Consider the following 22,227-nt stretch of genomic DNA (forward strand, 5'->3'; position numbering starts at 1 on the left):
GAACACTCTTCCCAGGTATCAGAGAGAGAAAGAACAAGGTTTCTAGTCACCATTTCTGAACCAAGCATTGATGTCAGATGCTTCAAGAAGATCCTACCTTTTGAGGCAAGCTTTTGTGAGGAATGGAAAATATGGAGAATTAATTATGAAGATGTGAAAGGCTTAGAAATTGTAAAAAAAAAAAAAAAGGCCAAAGAGAAATAGTTGAGGCAGGAAATTTGGGAGGAATTGAAGAAGAAAGAGGACTACAACTGAAGAAGAAGGATTCAAACTAAAAGAGAGAAGGAAGGGAAAGAAAGGAGTTTAGTAGGTCAGAGAGAGAGGAAGTTAAGTATTTCTATCAAGGTGCTAATGAGGTAAGAAGGTGCTAACGAGGTGAGGACTGAAGAAATTCATTTGTCATTTTGGCACTAAAGTTCTTGAGGAGAATTAACCACCCAAGAACTATTAGCCAAAAAAAAAAAAAAAGACAAAGAACAGAGGATCTTGGTTTCAACAGGCTTAAAAAGCAAGAATAACTTTGCAGTGATCTGAATAAACTGTGGGATATTTGTTTTTCTGCAATGGGCAAATAACGGTTATCTCTGACCAGCCTCAATTCCGAAGTACTAATGATGCTACTCACCTCCTGACAGAGAGGTGATATAATCCAGTTGCAGAATGAGATACACAATTTTTGACACAGCCAATGGGGACATATGTTTTATTGGACTATACGTATTTGTTTTTTTTCTTCAATGAGAACAGAGGATATTGGTTGGAAGCGAGGGTTTAGGAATAGGGATGGAGAGAGAAAAAGAAAAAAGAAAAGAAAGAAAAGAGGATTGTTGAAGCATTTTTAGTAAATATATAGAACAAAACAGAAAGGTCAAAAAGAAAAACGAACAAGGCAGCTTAAAAAGTTACATGCTGAACTTATTATATACTTAAAAAAAAGAAAAGCAACTGCATGTAATAGAGATTTGCAGTTTCATGTAAAAAAAAAATTAACTGCTACCTGTTCTCAAAGTACAAACTGATCTCCCTCCCAGAAGAGAAAGTAAAGGATCTTAAGAATGATCCTTCCTCTGTTCAAGTTATCAAGGAGAAATAAGTGTTGTGGTGGTGGTTGTTTTAGTGGAAGAGGTGCTTCAATGTAAAAGCAAAGATGAAGCATCTGAAGACGTAGAGGGGAATACTGACCTCTTCACAGAATTAGACTGTGGAAGAATTTGACACAAGAGAGAAAGGGAAGAATGACCATTGAAGACATGAAGCCAAATAACAGATATGAGGTGCTTACTTGCCCCCCCATGACAGCAGCACCCTCTGAAAAGGAAACAGCTGCTTGTTTTCTATGAAATGATGATGCAAAGCCATATGTACCAAGAGGAGGTGTAGATACATATGTGTGAGTTTCAGAGGAAAAAGAGAGGAGAAATGGAAATTATGGACCAACTCAGATTCCTAAAAGATAAGCCCAGCCCCAAAATACTAATGGCAGCCCTTGTACTGGTAACAAATGTGAGAAATAACTCATTTGGACTCAGGAGGGATGAAGTTAAAAGCCCAGTTTATTATGCAGTTGCAACCACGGGTGTCTATGAACTAGGACACATTGTACCTGTTAGAAACACCCAGAAAATACTGGAGGAAAAGTATGGAAACATAATCTTTATTAAGAGAAGAGGAGGGAATTGTGAGAGTTAGGCAAGGGTTAAGTTTCTGCAAAGATAGAATAGTGCTGGGAGTACAAAATAACCAAGACGTTTCAAAGCAAAAGAAACAGTTGCACTACAAGTGGGCTTAGCCAATAAGAAGTAAGCTGGTGGTTTCAAGAAAAACGCAAGTTTGGAATAAGGCCCAATCCAGCTCAAACCAATTGGGGTCAATGACCAGATGGCTCAAAATTGCTACTGTGCACGCTTAATTGACTGATATAATATTAACTGACACACCCTGAATAAAATTAGAGACCAGGGATGGGTAACATGTTTAAACACATCAAGGAACAACATGGATGGGGGTGTAAAGGGAAGATTGTAACCCTGAAGAGAGTTGGCCCACCAGCTCTCTGATGGGTGGGATTGTGCCAAATTAACTGTATAAGGCTTCTCTCACTTCTGTACTCAGTGCTCACTCCTCCCTGAAGGAGAGTGCAGTCCACTTCTGACCAGAAACATAAACACTTCCTTAAGATTCTCCTGTAATAAATTTTGCTGCTTTGACATTCACCATTCATCAAGCATGTTTCTAACATACCAAAGCCGGAGTTCACTATCTCTAATCCTGACTGCAAAGTCCCTCCTCTGTTTCCTCATTGGCTGAGTACTCCAGAGTGCACAACTTTCCATTACACCTATTACACATCTACTCCTTGACATGTTTTCTCTCCTTCTTCATTCATCCCATGTTCAGAAAATGGTATTTTAGCCCCTCCTGGAGGTGGAAAAGCTAATATTTATAAGCCTATTAAGCATTCACACTCTAAGCAAAGCTTAACTTTTGTCCTACTTACTAACTTCTATCAGCAAAACAAGATAAGACCAGCTTTATCCTACTTTACCTAGTTACTTTTAACAGTTGTTTCAATCTTATGGAATCTTTTGTTCTGATTAACTAACTTCTATCAGCAAAACAAGAGAAGACCTACTGTATTCGTTTTACTTAGTTACTTCTCTACCTGTTTGCTCCAAATTTATGGGAACAAACATTTTCGTTATATCTCTCACAAAGAACTAGAAAGAAAGTAGATGCTCATCAGTTTGGGGAATGGTTAACTAGTGAAAATAACAGAATATTGCTGTGCTGAAAGAATGAACATGATTAACACAGAGAAGCATAACTCATAAGAAAATGAACCCAAACAAAAAACCAGCAAAGCAATGCATACATTTTAAATGGCTTGCTGTTTTTCAGTTTGTCCAGCTCTTCCTGACCCCCATTTGAGGTTTTCTTGGCAAAGATACTGGAGTGGTTTGCCATTTCCTTCTCCAGCGCATTTTACAGATGAGGAGACTGAGGCAAGCAGAGTTAAGTGACTTGCCCAGGGTCACTCTGCTTACTGCTATCTTGGCAGCATTTGAACTCAGTAAGATGAGTCTTCCTGCCTCCAGGCCCGGAATTATAACCACTGCGCCACCTAGCTGCCCATACAATGATTACAATAATGTAAATAAGAACAATAACAAAAGGAATCAAAACCGAGTGCAGTTAAACTATGACTCAGTATGGCCCTAAAGAAAAGATGCAAGAAGATGCTTCCCTCTGCTCCTTTACATAAGTGAGGGGCCCATGGGTGTGGGATACTGCAGATAATTTAAGATTTTTTTTGACACGTTGGTTTTGCAGAGCCTCTGGGGCTTCTGAACGAGCTATTAGCCCGGCCCTCCACGAAGGCATGTTCCATGTCACATGCAAACCTAGAACCCCTATTGGCACTTAATACATAATTGCAGGATAAAGCGAAGTTCTTTCCCATGCTGCCTGATGTAATTAACACATGAGCACCAGTGGTAATAAAAACACTCGTGATTAAGTTATACACGAGTTTCCTGGGAGAGTGGATGTTTTGGTATTAAGTAAATAAACTTGAACTTTCTGTCCAGGGATGGATGGCGGGGGAGGGGCGGAGGGAGAGGGACTAGAAAAGACAGCACAGCCACTACGCATGCCCAGATCGGCCTCTGCGGCGAGTGCAAACACGTCGCTGTCTCTTTAAGATACGTCAGCCCCACTGGCTTGTGGGACGCTCGCGGAAGTTCCCGGATGTAAACAAGGCTCGGCAGTCGTAGAAGTGTGTCCGGGTCGGGGTCGGGGTCGGCGGGTCGTTCCGCTGGGGTCTTCCCTTCGGCAGACGCAGGGGCGCCGCCAGGTGAGTGCTTCTGGGCTGCCGGGAGGAGGGTGCCGGGGGACAGTGACCCCCACAGCTCGGCCCGGGGCATCCGGCTTCCGCGCCGGGCCTGGAGGGCCCGGGGTGAGGGGACTAGCGTCCCAGGGTCGTGGGTGTATAGCTGGGGGTGCTGGGGCATCAGGGCCTCCCCTCACCTCCGACCTCCTTTCACTGATGAGGAAACTTGATGACACTAACCAGGGAAGGTTGAGGGATGGACAGCTGGTCAGTGTTCGAGGAGAGAGTTGAACTCGGGTCTTGCGACAGCTAAGTGGAGAGAGCACCAGGCCTGCAGTCAGGAAGACTCATCTTCCTGGTTCAAATCCGGCCTCAGACCCTAGTAATGTGACCCTCGGCAAGTCACTTAACCCTGTTTGCCTCAGTTTCCTCATCTGTAAACGGAGCTGGAGAAAGAAATGGCAAACCACTCCAGTATCTCTGCAAGGAAACACCAGATGGGGTCAGGAAGAGTCGGACATGACTGAACAGCTTCTGACTTCAGAGCCAGTGCCTTTTACACTGGAACGTGTTGCAGGTTCTAGACTCACAGAACCCCACATACGGGGGGGGGGGCGGGGGGGGGGGGGAGCGGGTGCCAGACAACTAGATTGAGCAGCGTACAAGGGTGGACCTGGAACCAATTCAATAAACGTGTAAAGTGCCTACTGTGTGCCAGGCACTATGCTAAGCTCAGGGTACAAAAAGGGACAAAAGGCAATCTCTGCCCGCAAGGAACTAATGGGGCTGACAACATGCAAAGGTACATACGCAGCAAGCTATACACAGTACGGGATAAATAGAAAATAACTAACAGAAGGAAGGCACTGGAATTAATAGAGGTTGGGAAAAGCTTCCTGTGGAAGCCACAGAGGTTGGAGGGGAAACCCGTAGAGCATTCCAGGCATGGAAGACAGCCATAGTCAGGAAGACCTGAGTTAAAATTTGGCCTCAAATCCTTAACTAACTGTGGCGAATAACTTAACTTCTGTCTGCCTCAGTTTCCTCATCTGTAAAGTGAGGATTGTTGTGAGGATAAAATGAGATCATCGTTGTAAAGCACTTTACAAACTTTACCATGCTGTTTAAATGCTAGCTGTTATTATCATCATCTTCATGGTTAACCTGTACCCAAGCAAGAATGTTGTCCACACCATCCTCCAGAAGATTATATAAAACTCCAGGATTATTTATTATTGGCATGTACTCAAGGGTGGCTTTAAAAATGATATAATAAAAGACTACCTCCATCAAATCTAAGTTATTTTTTTCTCCCCAAAGATACCAGGACCATGTCGGCTGCTGTTGCAGAAGCAACAAACACTGCTCACCCAGGGGGATCAAATGACATGGGTTTGGAAGAACCAAAGAAAATGACAAGGGAAGACTGGAGAAAGAAGAAGGAGCTAGAAGAGCAGAGAAAGTTGGGTAATGCCCCAGCTGAAGTAGATGAGGAAGGAAAGTAAGTGTTTTAAGTTTTCCTGAAAAAGAACATTTATACTAAACTCATTAATTTCTACTTTGTTGAACTTTATAACTTTTATTTCATCACAGAGATATCAATCCTCATATTCCACAGTACATCTCCTCTGTGCCATGGTATATAGATCCATCAAAAAGACCCACGCTAAAGCATCAGAGACCCCAACCTGAGAAGCAAAAAGAATATAGTTCATCTGGAGAATGGTATAAGAGGGGCGTAAAAGAGGTATGTGAACTGTAGGTATCGGTTGGTAGAAAAATTTTAAGTTATGAACATAATGCTCCCCAAAATTTTTAAGGAATAATAAAAAAAGAAATATGTTCTGAAATTTAAAATTCATATATGTAAGTTGTATTGCCAGATTCTCCAGATTTTTCCTTATAGTAAATGCCCCAAATGTCAACCAGATTGTTTTCCTTTTGAGGATTTTTTCTAATTTAGTCCAAATTAATAATTATTGCAACACTATTCTACTTTATCATATCAGATCTTTCAGCGTTTTAGGGTACCATTGTCATGAGAAACATATTGAAGAGTATATTCTGAAAACAAATTATTTCTACCATATATATCTGGATAGAACCAATTCTGTGTATTTTGTTTGCATTTTTAGAATATTGTGACTACAAAGTACCGCAAAGGAGCATGTGAAAATTGTGGGGCTATGACACACAAAAAAAAAGACTGCTTTGAGGTAAATTATTGAAGGCCATGGAGATTCTTGCCAGAGATTCTGTCTGTTTTGTGTTATTTTTCTGAGAACTGATGAAAATGGATTTTTGTAACATTCTTTTTAGTGAACAGAAGTGTGTTTTGAGAAAATTTGTTCAGAATTATGAGAAAATTCCAAATGAAGGGAAAGCAGTCATTAGTCAGGCAAAGTTACTAACAGTTATTCTCTCTAAGTTATTGTCATTCCAATCTATGTGAAAGAGAGATAAGGTGTAAGTTTCTTCTAGCATACAATTATTTAAGAAAAGATAAAATAATATGCCATTTTTCAGAGACCTAGGCGTGTTGGTGCCAAATTCACAGGAACTAATATAGCACCGGATGAACATATACAACCTCAGCTTATGTTTGACTACGATGGTAAAAGGGATCGGTGGAATGGCTACAACTCAGAGGAACATATGAAGATTGTGGAAGAATATGCCAAAGTTGACCTGGTAAGCAAAATTCTCTGATTTTCTGTAATTCCTAATGAGTGATTATACATTTTGTTTTCTGTTCCACATTCTGTGTTACTAAAACAGAATGAACTTAGAGGATTTATGTCTAGGATGGCATACAGCTGTGGTGTTTCATTTCTAAGTTAATAGTAGTAATAGTGGATTTAACCAATTAGTAAATGGCATTAAACTCAACCAGCAAGAATGTTTTGTCTTTCATTTTTTAGGTGTTAATTTTAGTGCCTAAGTTGAGGAACTGATAGATAAATTGGACATTATTTATTACCTGAATTTGTAGTTAATTTTATGTTTATAATCATGATTTTTTTAGGCTAGTAGATCATGTGGTCCAGTTCCCTGCCTTTATTGAAAATAATGAAAGTGCTAGTTATTTGTCTTATTAGGATTTTTAAAAAAATTTGTCAAAAGGTTGCATAGTTTTGTTTGTGATTTAAAATATTTCTGTTCTATAGGCTAAACGTACACTGAAAGCTCAGAAGCTGCAGGAAGAATTAGCTTCAGGGAAGTTAATGGAACAAGTGGTAAGTAATTGAATATAACAACTTCTGTTTATTTTTCAATGAAATGTATTTGGCAAAAGTTTATCTAACCTTGTTACAAGGTAAACTGCCCCCAATATACTCCTCATACAGGATTTGTTTTTAGTACATCAAGTCATAGCCTTTCGTGTGCAAGTACTCCATTTTACAAAGTGTTCGTAGCACCTGGAGAGCCAATTTTAGTTCTTCTTATACCTTGGGAAAACAAGAAAAATATCCCATAGCTTTTATTATTCCTCCATTACATTTTTTATCAGTATGTATTTTAACAGTGACTTTAAAAAAACTGACAATTAGCAACATAGATAGACGTTTGAGCTATTATGCAAAATGTCAAAATTATAATTATAAAATAATTATAAAATTATAAGTTGTTAATTATAAAATAAACAGAATCTCCAACTCCTTTGTAATTCGGAAGCCACTGTGAGGTAATTTTGAGTACTTAACGGAAAGAGGAAAAGGAAGCTAGATGACCTGGTTAGACATTGGTTTACCTTCCCATACACTTTTCATTTCTCCCATATAACCCAGAATGCACACACACACAAAATTTAAGAAAATTTCTGCTAGATCTCCAGTTACGCAGTTAATACTGGTTAATGCCTTAAAAAGAGCTTTAGATAATCTCAACAATATAGTCTTTGTTGAAGTAACAACTTGTGGATATGTTGTTTGTTACCATGCTAAGGTAAGGTTTGCAGCCTTTTAAAAGAACTCTCCCAGGATGTCAACTCCTTTCCATTAAGCATTTGGTAAGTGGAACCACATGTTGAATAAATGCTATTTGAAGACTGTGGAGGTAGGAGAGATTGAGCTCCTGATCTCAGCTCACAAAGCAGGAAGGGGAATACATGAGGGCCAACATGTTTTTTAAAAAAGTGTTTTATTAAAAAATTAATATTGAATATTAGCACATCTAAACATGCTTGGTAATTTTTTACATTTAAACTGATTGATTTCAGTGCATAAAGAGTCATTTCAGAAAAAATTCTTTCTCCATTGTGGTGTATATACAATTCTTATAATTCTGTGTGTCGTCCCCCCCCCCACTATTTCATAGATATCTTTCCCATTTTCTTTATATACCAAGATCTCAAAACATTACATAATTATCACATCATTGTATCACAGTCTGTTTAACCATTATCTTGTTGTTCATTTAGGTTATGAGGTTGGTTTTTTGTTTTGCGGTTACCTAAAATACAATGAAAATCTTTGAATAGTATTTTTGATAACTTTTTGGTCTATTTGCCTCATCATTAACTCCTAAGCCTGGCAGTAGCTCCAAGCAGGGGAAGGGGTATACAGCAGCCTATGTGCTGTCTTTGCCACACTTGCTGGAAATTGCTTGCAATTAAACCTAGAAACTGTTACATCAGACTTGGTTGCCCGAGCCTCTGGTGTTTTTAAGTCCTGCTTGGGCAATAACTATACCCATTGATCCAATCACCTCTTTGGACTTGATAGCAAATATAGTTGATTATATGCACTGAGTTGTATGCACAGAAAGCAGCTGGGTGGCACAGTGGGTAGAGTGCTGGGTCTGGAGTCAAGAAGACTCATCTTCATGAGTTCAAAGCCAGCCACAGACACTTACTAGCTGTGTGACCCTGGCCACGTCACTTAACTTTTTTTGCCTTGGTTCCTCAACTGTAAAATGAGCTGGAGGAGGAAATGGCACACTACTCTGGTATCTTTGCCAAAAAAACTTCAAATGGGCTCACAGAGTCAGATATGATTGAAATGACTGAACAGCAACAATATGCACTGAATAGTGTTTATTTAAATGATTATTCCTTGATGTATCCACAGTCTCATCTATTGAGTACTTCTTATGCTGATGCATATTACAACCGACATTTATTTTCTCTTTCTGTGTATTATGCTTGTCTTTCTATAAATCCTTCATAGGGAATTTATATAATTCTAAATAAGTCTAAATAATAGACTTAAATGATTAAGCTCAGGTAAACACTTTTGAATAGTATTGACTGTATTGATAATGTAACGCAGTTAAAATATGTGTGGTGGTAGTTGTATTTAGAATTCTTATTGGCCTCAATATTTGACCAAGTAGATATTAATATGATTAGATAATATTAATGATGTTAGATATTTTATAGTATGTGTTATCGTGTGTCCACATTCAGAAGTTACAAAATCCTTTTTTCTTTCTTAATGCAGAATTCCCCAAAACATCAATGGGGAGAAGAAGAACCAAATTCTCAGACGGTAGGAAATTTTTGCTTCAGAAATAACTAGATCTTCATTGAATTTTCATAGTTACTGTTGACTCAGGGAAGAAGGGGTGAATAGCCTATGTTGATTGTATGACATTCATACCTACAGTGTGAAAATTCCTAAGTAGGGTAGTAACTGGGTTGTATTTTCCCAAGAAAAATATTGACTTTTCATTTCTAGGAAGCCATTACTTTTAAAATTTAGCTTTACTGATTAACAGAGCCACAAGTATCTGCTTCCCTGGCTGTTGATTGGAATGTGAGGAAATAAAACAGTACCTCAATACCCTATAAATGGTCAGGTGCTAAACTGAGTTACGTCCTATCCAGGCGTCCTGCTAGGACACCAAGACCCAGCCAAATCATGGACTTCTTGCCAGTTGTCTTGCTGCTCTCTGTAAACAGTATTACAGTCCATTTCACTCCCCTGCTTTCCACAAAACCTATCTTCTCTCCTATGGCTCCACTTAGAATTCCTTCATATTAGGCCACTTCCTCTCACACTCCTTTCATCTTGCAATCAAGAAACCTGGCTTTCCCCAGAAGACATTGCATCCCACGCCACTCTGTCCAGTATTAGGTATACCATCTCTGAAGTCCCACCAAAACGTTCAACCCTGGGAGCAGTCATGGGAGGGGAGAAGGGGATCCATGCTGTCTAGTTGGTATAGGGATTCATCTTGCTTCTTTTTGTACCTTTGAGATTCAGTCCTTCCCGATATATCAGCCACTCCAATCCCTGGTGGCTATTCTCTACTGGTCCCCAGGTAATTTTCTGTCCTTTGTCAAGAAGTTAATTACCTGGCTTACTGTGTTCTTCTCTGTTCCAATACCTGTTCTTATACTGAGGGACTTTGATTTACATGTTGATATTTCCTCAAGTACCTTGGCTTCCCAGTTCATCAACCTACTCAATTCCTATCATCTTTTAACTTCACTTCACCTTAGCCATATACGCAGAAAAGGTCATATCCTTGAACTCATTGTCATCCACAAATATTCCACTTCCATAATTAGGAGATTCCTCTAACTATAACCTCTTGTCCTTCCATCTCTTTGCGTGTCTCACCCTTTGTAACCCTTGACTTTGTCCTCACCAGAACCTCTACCTACTTTCCCAGATCATAAATGTTGTTCTGGCTTCACTTTCTTCCTTTAAAAATTTTATCTCTTTAGTTAATCAGTTCAACTTTACAGTGTCATCTCCTCTTGAATCTTTTGCCCCATTGTCCTGTTAACGCTCATCCCTTTCCACTTAACCCTGGACTATTCCTCGCCATCTACCTTCCTTGCCCCACATGCCTGCTACTGAGTACTGCTAAAGGAAGTCACATGACTGTGCTGAGTGAATCCGTTGCAGATTTATGTTATCCCATCAGCTAGATCCTTAAGCATACCAGTCATTTTACTCTTCTTTGATGAACTCTATCCCAGTCCCCACAGTGGCTATTTCAAACCTGTTCTCTGTACTAGCCACTCCACCCCGATTGCCTAATATTTCACTAAAAACATTGAAGCCATTTGTCACACACTTACTCTGCTGCCCATTTCCACACTTCAGATTATATCAAAATTGTCCTCTTTCTGTTCTCTTTTTCTCTCATCTCAGAAGAGAGGATGATCCTTTTCCTTACCAGTGCTGATCCCCCTGCTTGTGCCCTTAATCTCTTTCCTCATTTCTCCTTTGCTCTTTGAATCATCCCATCTAACTTCTTAATTTCTAATCTCTAAGGAACTATTGGTTCCTTCTTTACTCCTTACAAACATGACCAAATCTCCCCATCCTTAAAATTCACTTGATCCTACCATCTATATCTTTCCCTTCCATTTAATAGCAAGGTTTTACTACCTGGATGACCTTAAGCAAATCACTTAACCCTCTTGGGGCCTCAGTTTCCTCATCTCTACAGTGAGAGACTGGACTATATGACCTATGATCCTGTGATGTTCCTTCCAGCTCTAAATCTGTGATCCTAAACCATCTGCTCTCTTCTTTCTTATCTTCCACTTATTTCTCAACTCCTGGTGGTCTTGCTTCAGTCTCTGTCACTCAGCTGCTCTTTCCAAGGTCTTTTGTCTCTTGGTCTTTTAAATTTAATGGCTTTTCCCCTCACTTCTCGACCTTCGTGATCTCTCTGCATCATTTGACACTATTGACCACCCTTTCCTTCTGGGTACTCTTTTCTCCTTTGGTTTTCATGACACTGTTCTGTCATACTTAAATTCCTTCCTGTCTGACTATTCAGCCTCCTTTAAAGGATCATCATCCATGTCTCACCCCTCTCTGCGTGGGTGGGTATACTCCCCCAGGGCTCCTGGGCCCTCTCCTTTTTCTGCACCCTTTATCTTGGTAACCTCATGGGTCTCGATGGATTAAACTATCTCTCTTTGCAAATGACTCTCTAATCTGCATTTGAGATATCCATTTTTCTCCTAAGTCCATTTGCATTTCTAACATCCTACTGATTATCTCCACTTGGATGTTCTATACATATCTGGAACCCATTGGATGTCCCATAGAATCTCATAACTGACATGGCCAAAACAGAACTTGTAAACTTTACCCCAAATCTCACTTCTTTTCCCAACTTCCCTGTTTCTATTAAAGGCACCACTCATGATCTCAAACTCAGATTCATGCTTGACTCTTCATCTCTCATCCAGTCAGTCACTAAGTTCTGGCACTCCACAACATCTCTCATCTCTCCCTTGCTCTCCACTCATCTACCACCACATGAGGCCCACCTCAGCTCTGCTATTGAGATAGTCTCCTGATTATTTTCTCTGCCTCAAACCTCTTCTCTCTCTAGGTACCATCCACACTGCTGCCAAAATGATGTTCCTAAAGCACAGGGACAAGATCATTCTCCTTCTCAAAAAGTTCCAGGGGCCTCCTGTTGCCTGTAGGATCAAATAGCAACTCATCTCTTTGGCATTTGAAGCCCTCCCTGATCTGGGTCCAGCCTACTTTCTCAGAACTATTACCCATTACTTCCTTTCACATATTCTTCCCCTTCAGACATTCTGTTTTGCAGCCAAACTAGCCAGCTTGCTGATCCTTTTTTTTACAGTGTTCTATATGACATATTTGTGCCTTTATTTCCTATATCTGAAATGTATTCCTTCTTCATCTCTGCCTTTTAGAATCCCTAACATCCTTCAAAGCTCAGGTCTAATAGTAGCTTCTACATGAGGCCTTTTCTGATTCCCCCATTTACTAGGTTACCCTCAGAAATAAAATTACATTGTATTTACTTTGTTTATGCTTTTTAAAGTATATTTAAGAGAGGCAGTGTGGTATAGTGGATAGAGAAATGATCTTGGAGCCAGGAAGACCAGGGTTCAAGTCTTGCTTCTTACACATACCAACTTTATGTATGACCTTGGGCAAGTCACTTAACCTCTTAGTGCTCTAGGCCAGGATTCAACAAAGACTTCATATAGAAGGTGGTACTTGACTTGAGCTTTGAAAGATGCTAGGTGTTCTAAAAGGCAGAGATACAGAAGGAGTGCGGCTGAGAAAGGCTTTACCATTTTAAAATAAAGTTTTATTGCATCTAAGAATGTAAAAATTATTCTTAGACAAAAACAGGTCGCTAGCCCATGAGTTGTAGTGTGCCAACAGTTGCTAAACAAAATTTTAAGGCTGTCAGTTACAGAAAAGTGACTGATCTGCCCTGATGGGAAGGAGTTTCCTCATCTGGGAGTTACTTCTACCAATGAAATCCTTGTGTTTTGTATTAATTTATATTTATACATCTTGTTTCTCCCATTAAAAGGTAAACTCTTTGATGGCAGGTATTATCTCACTTTTATGTTTGTATTTACCATACCTGCTAAAAGTAGACACTATATAATTATTTTTTGATTAATTGATACTAATTTGGTATTGTTAAAATGAACCCACTTAAACCTAAAATAAAACCCTGCTCCTTTTTCTTAATCATTTTCTAACTCTGTTCTATTTTAGGAAAGAGACCATAACAGTGAAGATGAGGATGAAGATAAATATGCAGATGATATTGATATGCCTGGACAAAATTTTGACTCTAAAAGACGAATTACAGTCCGGAATCTCAGGATTCGAGAAGACATTGCTAAAGTAAGCTCTAAGTTGTCTTAAGTTGTAATCGTATTAAAAATGCAGATGCCAGCATTCGTTTTGATATACTTGTAATGGGATTTTTTTTTTATTAGGAGTAAGAACATTTCCAGGGCATTGAGCGCCTAGAACAGTGACCACATTGAGGTCTATATCTCACCAGTGCTACACCTCCTGTACTCTGATTTTCTCAGCTGTACACGACTTGATTGAAAAGTTCTTACTGTGCAAGTAAAAGTTAATACTCCTATGTGTTTTCTTTCTCTTTTTTTAGTACTTGCGAAATTTAGATCCCAATTCTGCCTACTATGATCCAAAAACCAGAGCAATGCGAGAGAATCCCTATGCCAATGCAGGAAAGAGTCCTGATGAGTAAGTAGGTCTAAGGTTTGTTTTATGTGTACATTGCAGGGTGAGAGGATATTTCAAATTGAAAGTGAGATGAGTCAACAACTCAATTAAAATTAATATAATGTTGTGACAAAGTCAGGAAAGAAACAATCTACCTTTCTGAGAAGTCAGCCTCATTAAATAATCTGTTTTTTGTTCTTTAAGAGTTAGTTATGCAGGAGACAATTTCGTTCGATACACTGGAGATACAATTTCAATGGCACAAACACAGTGTAAGTATTTTCATCAAATTAGACCTTGGTGATGTAAGGTTTTTCCTATAAGAAAAGACTTGCTTTCTGATAGACCAACTAGTGAAAATATTGGCCAAAAAAATTTTAAGCTTTGCTTTTGAAGCCCAAGTCAAATGATCCCTGGCCAAAAGTATACCAGTACCACTATAATGCATGTAAATATTCAAAATATGGTATTATTCCCTTTTCCCAACTGTATTGTAAGCCTTTTTAGGACAGAACCAAGGTCCTATTCATTTTTAATAGTTTCTTTGACACTGGGCTATGCCTGTATATGGTAGGTGCTCAATTCATGTTTTCTATATGCAATATTTAGCTAATAACTTAATTTTTCTTTTTCAATATCTTCATTCATTTTAGTGTTTGCCTGGGAGGCTTATGACAAAGGGTCTGAAGTGCATCTCCAAGCAGATCCAACAAAACTGGAGTTGCTGTATAAATCATTTAAAGTCAAGAAAGAAGATTTCAAAGAACAACAGAAAGAAAGCATCCTAGAGAAGGTAATTTTGGCCAAAACTGAATTTGAATAACAACACTGTCAAAAGAAAAATTCCTTTTAATATATATTGCTTCATGTTAGCTAAATTCTAAAAACTTTTGTTAATATAAACTTAGCTTTTGTGTTTATCATTTTGTCTGTGTTTTTACCCATTATTATCTTTTATTCTACTCTAGAATATCTTTAATTTAGTAGTTAAAAATTCAGTGCTATTTCCCGTCTCTTTCTTTTGCACTTTTATCTATTGCTCTTTTTCTCCCAAGAAGAATTCAATAAAATTTTTTTAGACTTCACATTTCACATTTATATAAATGACTTAAATGTATGTTTGAGTAAAAGCTTTCAACATACTTTACCAGGCATAATTTCTTTTTTAGTATGGAGGTCAAGAACACCTGGATGCTCCCCCTTCTGAATTACTATTAGCTCAAACAGAGGACTATGTGGAATATTCAAGACATGGAACAGTCATCAAAGGACAAGAGCGAGCTATTGCCTGCTCTAAGTATGAGGAGGATGTCAAGATCAACAATCATACAGTAAGCTCAGAAGATCAGAACTGCTTTGGGCTGTTGCTTCATGTTGTTTTCATATTTGTCTATTTTAGCTAATATGTCTGTGAAGCTAAGGTAGCAGTTATCTCTTTAAGAAACTCATTAACCCACATTAGAGACTGGCACATTGAGACTATCCTACCCAGCATATGAATTGTCATACCACTCTTGGATCCTTACTTCTCTTCCCAGTTTGCCACCCCTAAGATCCCAATCACACCATCACTTTACTACATCTTTGCAAGCTATGGACATAAGGGAAGGCTTGATGTAGAAGATTGCACTTGAGCCAAAGGAAATAAGAGGTGGAGATAAGATGGAAGTATATTCCAGGCATGGGGGATGGCCAATGCAAAGATACAAAGACAGGAGATGGATTGTTATGTGTTAGGAACAGCAAATTAGCCAGTTTGCTTGGGCTGTAGAGTGTGGGGAGGAGAATAATGTATAATAAGGTTGGGGCCAGGTTGTGAAAGACTTTAAAAACTAAACAGGAGCTTATATTTGATCCTGGGGGCAATAGGAAGCCATTGTAATTGAGTGAGTTATGGTAGTAATGTAGTCAGACCTGTGCTTTAGTGAAAACTTACTTTGACGGCTGGGAGGATGTTTGATGTAGAGGAGAGAGACTTGAGGCAGGGAGACCAATTAAGACATTCTTGTAATACTCTCAGCAAAAAGGGTTTAGGGCACTGAACTAGTTCATAGAGAAAAGGGTACAGGTGCAGGAGATACTATGGAGGTAGGAATTAAAAGATTTGACTACTGATTGAATATGTAGGATGTGGAAGAATAAGGACTCGATAATTTTGGAGTTTAGAACCCAGGAGATTTGCAGTATGGGAGTTCAGGGAGTCCAAAAGAGGTGTGGGTTTAGAGAGAAAGGTGATGAGTTCAGTTTTGGACCTGTCATGTTTGAGATGCTTACAGACATGCAGTTTGAAATAATCAGTAAGTAGAGAGTTAGAGATGTACAGTTGGACACAGGGGAGAGGCTGGGACTACATACATAGATCAGGGAGTCAACTGCAAAGAGATGATAATTAAACTCAAAGGGAGCTGATGTAGTCATCTAAAAAGAATGTAAAGAGAGAGTAGAAGAGGACCCAGCACAGAGCCTGGAGGTACATCCAGTTATGGGGCGTGATGTGGATGATGATGTCCCAAAGGAGACAGAAGGAGCAATCAGACATACAAGAAAACCAAGAAAGGCAGCATCACAAAAACTCAAAGAGGAGAGAGCATTCAGGCAGAGAGAATGATGCAGTGTCGTGTTTCAATGTGGCCAAGAAAGATGAGCATTGAGAAAAATCCATCAGATTTTATGGTCAGAGAGCACTTATAACTTTGGAAAGAGCAATTTCAGTTGAGTGATGAGGTAAGAAGCCAAATGGCAAAGGGTTGAGAAGAGAATGAGAGAAAGTGGAAGCAGCTGATGTTGACAGCTTTTTCTAGTTCATCTGTCAAAGGGAGGAGAGGTAGAAGATGGTAGCTTAAAGTGACGGATGTTAGGATCAAGTAAGCAAATAAGGAACCAGTATATAGGGAGACATAGATAGTTAGAAAGATAAGAGGTGATTATGGGAGCAATATTTAGAAGACAGAAGGGAGGAAGGATCGAAGGTGATTATATAGAAGAGTTAGCTTTGTGGAAGAGAAAGATCACCTCTTTATCAGAAGTTAGAGTAAAAGAGGAAAGAGTAAAGAATAATTATCAAGAGGATTTGAGATGTGGAAAAGGTGAGAGGAAGGAGCTCATGGAAAATAGTCTCTTTTCTAGGGTGTGATGTGATCCTGAACTAAGGCGAAGGGGAGAGTGTGAGTGGCTTGTGACTTGAGAGGTTTTGAAACAGCCTTTTGTGGGGAATGGGATAGAGAATCAATTAGAGAGGAGTAAAAGGATTGTCTTATTATGGTGAAGGCTCAGTTGAGATTAGATAACCTAAGTTTGTAAAATCTAGATTCATAAAAGAGGTAGCCATGTGTCATGTTGCATAGAGCTCTGGACCTGAAGTCAGGAAGACATAAGTTCAAATCCTGCTGTGTATACTTCCTAACTGTGTGACCAACCCTGGGCAAGTTTTCTCATCTGTAAAGTGGGGATAATAATGGCATCTACCTCACAAGGTTGTTGTGATGATCCAATAAGATAACACATGTAAAGCACTTTGCACACCTTAGAATGCTATGTTAGTGTTAGCTGATTTTATTTCTGATGAGTCTCCCCATGCAATTTATTTCACTTTTAGATATCTAATCATAGGAAGATTTTTTCTTACATCAAGCCACAACCAGTGCCTTGCTTCTACCCATTGCTTCTAGTTCTCTCTTCTGGAAAGAAGCAAAGCAAATCCAACCCTTCTTTTATATGATGAGCTATCTAATATTTGGACACAGCTGTCATAGCCCCTCTACCTCTTCTTTTCTCCGAAGTAAACATCTTCAGTTTCCTTATCTAATCCTTATGCCTCATGGTCTCCAGTCATCTTCTCATATTGATTATCCTCCTTTTGTCAATTCTCTTTCTAAAAAATGGGGAGCCAGAGAAAGTCTTTGAGTAGAGGAGTGATGTGATCAAAGTGATGCGTTAGGAAGGTTACTTGGCAACAGTGTGAAGGATGGATTAGAAAGGGAAGGTACAAGAGGCAAGAAGACCAGTTAGAAATCTATTCTAATAATCTGGAGATTGATGGGCACCTGAAAAAGGGTGGTTGGAATGGGAACTTACAGGAAGTTTAGGGAACATAATAGACATGTTCAAGGATTAGAAGGGCTATCACATAGATGACAGATTAGATTTATTTGGTTGGCTCCAGAGGGTAGAGCTACAAGCAATGCAGGGAAATTGCAGAGAAGCAGATTTTGCGTTGATATAAGGAAAAACTTCCTAATGATGAGCACTGTCAAAAAATGAAATGAAATATCTGAGTGGGGTTCCTCTTCACTGCACATATTTAAGTAAAGGCTAGGTGACCACTTGGCAGAGTAGAGTTATCCTTGTCAGATACGGGTTGGGCTAGTAGATGCGACCTCTGAGAGTCTATGATTCCATGGGAGTCATCTGCATAGAACTGATCATGGAAACCATGAAATGGATGAAGTCATCTAGAGAGCAGAGAAGAGGGCTAACAACAGAACCTTAAGGGATACCCAAGGAGGGAGTAGAAAGATGGGGGGTTAGTGGGTATAGTAGGTCAGTGCAAAAGAAAAGAGAAAAACAACATAAGAATTTACTGTCAGAGAAGGTTAGGGAAGAGAGGGCATAGAGAAGGAGGAGGTGGTCCAGTAATATCTAACTAATATCCAGTAATGCGATAGAAAAGCAAGGAGGATGAGAACCAAAACAAAAATCATTGGATTTAGAGATGATTATGTCATCAATGACATTGGAAAGATCCATTGCAATAAAGGAATGGGGTTGCTAAATTGCAAGTTACATTTGTAGAAGACTTCCTTTTTTCAAAGCATTTTCACATCCATTGTTGCCTTTTATCTTCCCAGCCCTGTGAAGTATGTAGGCCAAGCATTAATATCCCCATTTGATAGATGAAGAAACTAAGGTTCACAGAAGTTAGAATGAACACTTCATAAATATTTGAGAGTATTTTCAAAATTGGTGCAATTTCAAATATTCAGTAAAATCTTCATTATATTATTAATGAAGTTTTATTAGATGGTCTTTGAACATGTAACAAAAACATCATACTTACAAAAATAAACAGTAAAATTTGTACAGAAGAGCTCTCACCCTCATCTGCCTCTTATATCCCTCTTGCTGAACTGTTCTGGAGGCTTTATATACACTCTTGAATTTAACCAGGATATTTTAAAGTAACATATATTCTGTTTTTCAATAATGTCTTTCTCATCTACAGCATATCTGGGGTTCCTATTGGAAAGAAGGTAGATGGGGGTACAAGTGCTGTCACTCCTTTGTCAAGTTTTCCTACTGTACTGGAGAAGCTGGGAAGGAAATTGCTGTGAGTATCTCTTTTTCTAGAAACACTACAGATTGATTACTGGTAAATAGTAGAGTCACTCATTCTTCTTACTGCCTGTCTTTACACTTTTCTAGAATTCTTTTCAGAAAATTCTACTTTTTGATCTTAAAAAAGGTGCAGGTTGGTATTAGTGGATAGAGAGCCAAGTCTGAAGCAGAGAATATGGGTTCAGGTCCTGCCTCTGAAACATCCTTGCTGTGTGACCCTAGGCAAGTCATTTAACCTCTCAGTGCCCCCAAGCAACTCTCTAAGACTATTAAGTTATAGAGACAATGCCACCCTGGATTGGTAGAAGGCATTTCCTCACGTAGTAGTTCTCTATACTACTGAAATCACAGGTCCAGTCCCCATCCCTATCCTGATCTGAGAAACAGTTATATAATTAGTTAAAATTATAATGGCATGGTTAATATTTTACCATTACAAAACATGTTCACATGAGTGTTAATATCCATACTTTACAGGTGTGAAGCTCAGGGTATTTGTGACTTTGCCAAGGTCATATGTGCAAGAGGCAGAGTCAGTCCCGACACAGGAGTAAAGCTCAGATAGAAAGATCTGGATCCCTGTGGGCTGTATATAGACTTAGAAAACCACAAACTAATATTTTCTGTGTTTTTTTTTTATTTTGTTAAAATTTCCCAATTATATTTTAATTTAGTTCTGGCCATACTCAGGAGTTTTGCAGGCATGAGTTTGACACCTTTGCTCTAACATGTGTCCTCCCAGGCTCTTCTACCTTAGCGTAGCTTTAAGTCAAACGTATCAGAAACACTCTCTCCTTAACTGGACTTAGGTAGAAGGTGATGTGGGTAGTACCTTTTCTTGTGATGTTTGTTTATTGTGATACACCAGTTGAATTCAATTTGTTTCCCTTTTTAATTAAACAGAATGCAGATGAATATATTCCTGATGATGCCGTGGGAGAAGAGCAAACAAGCAGACCAAAAACTCTAATGGAGGTAGGCCATGGCCCTGTTCATTTTACAGGTTACCAGTGTTCTTTACAATCTATAAATAAATGGTAGAAGTGAACATTTGACACTCATGAGCATATTATTGAGAGTTCACATATATATATAGTACTTTATAATGTACAAAGCGCTTTCCTCACAAGAGACGTGCAGGAATTCATACAAGTATTATTATTATTTTATCGATAAAGAAACTGGGGCTCATAAAAGGCTAAGGAACCTGCCTGGCTAGATTCAAACAGAGGTCACTTGACTTCATCTTGTACTGCTTTCAGTATACTATTAATCCTCCATCTTAATCCTTCCTCAAAGCTTCACCAAGAGAAACAGAAAGAGGAGAAGAAGAAGAAAAAGAAGAAGAAACACAGGAAGAGTAGTTCTGACAGTGAGGGTGAAGAAAAGAAGAAACATGAAAAACTGAAAAAGGTATGTAATGACCTTGACATAACTTCCCTTGAAGCATTTCCTAAACTTCACTTCTAAGGCTTTTTGTAAGGGCCTTACCTCAGAAATTTTAGAATATTTGCTAAATGAAATTTGTCCATTGTCTCTAAGCTGTCTATAAAAGTCTAACTCATTGACCTTAAAGTGTAGGATTTAAATCTCTACCTGAAGTCAAGCATAGGAAAACATATCAAAAAAAACAAATTCGGTTCAGTCTTTGTCGTTTAGTAAAAATGCATTAAAATTTACTAAAATAGCTGAAACAAATGGAAAAATTCATAATGAGAATTGACTTTGACAAACTGAAAATGTGTTGCAAGCTGAATAACAATTGGTTCCAATTAGAGTTTGAAGAACTTCTTCAGATCTGCCAACTGAGTGGTTTCTGATGTCACAGTTCCCAGTGCTGCATCCATTCTGCCCTGCCACTACTGGGCAAGTAGAGTCATGCTGAAAATGCCGATGTTCATTTCTGATCTATTTTTCCGCTTAGGCACTAAATGCTGAGGAAGCCCGCCTCCTCCATGTCAAGGAGATCATGCAGCTAGATGAGAGAAAGAGGCCCTACAATAGCATGTATGAAGCCCGAGAGCCTACAGAAGAGGAAATGGAGGCCTACAGGATGAAACGCCAGAGGCCGGATGACCCTATGGCTTCCTTCCTTGGACAGCAATGAAACGACTTAGAAGGAGACTCGGGACACCCCACTTGTATATATTCTTTTTCGTCTCTTGGTTAACAAAGATGGAAAAATCCTCATTTGTTTTCCTTACCGTCTTTTAAATAAATTTCTGGAACCCTTTCATCAATTCATTGCTCTCTGCTTTAGGGGGAGAAGCCAGCAAGCAGTATTATGGAGATGTGCTAGAACTTTTAATTCATTCACTGCAAACTGCTTTCAGCAATTGATTTCGAGAAATCAGTATAGTGATTTGTTTTAGGAGTTTAATATTTATTTTAAAGGCTTAATAATTATGATATTCAATGTTACTTTCATTTCAGTTCTGAATTCTTTCTTTCCTACTTCCCCATGCACCCCCCATTGATAAGGCAAGAAAAACCTTGTTACAAATAAGTATATCAAGCAAAATAAATTCCTGCATTAGCCATGTCCAGAAAGACAGAAAGAAAAAATGTTTCTATCTAAAGTCTTTGAGTTCATTGGCTCTTAAGATGGATAGCACGTTTCATCATGAGTCTTGGAGTTGTGGTTGGTCATTGTGTGGAGTAGCATCAGATTTAGAACTGAAAAACCCTAGAGATCATCTAGTTCAATCCCCTACCCCTTTTACAGAGAAGGAAATTGAAGATCAGAGAGGTTCAGTGATTTGCCCGTGGTCAGATAGGTAGTAAGTTGCAGAGCTAAAGCTCAGACTTTGGTCTTTTAAGTTCCAAATCCAATGTTTTTCCCACCATACTCCTGCCTTTGCTGGGCCCAAGTATCCTTTCCCAGGCCCTAAGCTTAGACCTTTAAAAATAAATTTTGTAGATGGCTTTTTGGTTTTACCACACAGCATTTCTGGATAGAGTCTCTTTCCACTCTAGCATTGAACCCTACCCTATTATAAAAAAAAAAAAAAGTTAAGCCAAAATAACAATACATTAATCACATATAAATGAATGAAAATTTCTGTCCTCATTGTCTCCCACTTTTCTGCTGAGAAAAAAGAATTATGTTTCATC

The 22,227-nt window shown here is 38.8% G+C and overlaps 1 protein-coding gene across 1 annotated transcript; it reads left to right on the top strand.

Annotated features, from left to right (window-relative positions):
* The first annotated feature begins 3,735 nt into the window (after nt 1–3,735).
* Nucleotides 3,736–21,799, top strand: SLU7 (SLU7 homolog, splicing factor). The gene is made up of 16 exons (XM_027841969.1): nt 3,736–3,853; nt 5,150–5,330; nt 5,423–5,576; nt 5,965–6,045; nt 6,356–6,520; nt 6,997–7,065; nt 9,271–9,318; nt 13,297–13,428; nt 13,703–13,800; nt 13,984–14,051; nt 14,433–14,572; nt 14,949–15,110; nt 19,001–19,105; nt 20,017–20,088; nt 20,413–20,526; nt 21,038–21,799. Exons 2-16 carry the CDS (start codon nt 5,161–5,163, stop codon nt 21,218–21,220), a joined length of 1,761 nt encoding a protein of 586 aa, XP_027697770.1. The 5' UTR covers nt 3,736–3,853; nt 5,150–5,160; the 3' UTR covers nt 21,221–21,799.
* The last annotated feature ends 428 nt before the right edge of the window (nt 21,800–22,227 follow it).

This window comes from Vombatus ursinus, unplaced genomic scaffold, assembly GCF_900497805.2.
Source record: "Vombatus ursinus unplaced genomic scaffold, bare-nosed wombat genome assembly UNPS02014863.1, whole genome shotgun sequence".
Classification (NCBI taxonomy): Eukaryota; Metazoa; Chordata; class Mammalia; order Diprotodontia; family Vombatidae; genus Vombatus; species Vombatus ursinus.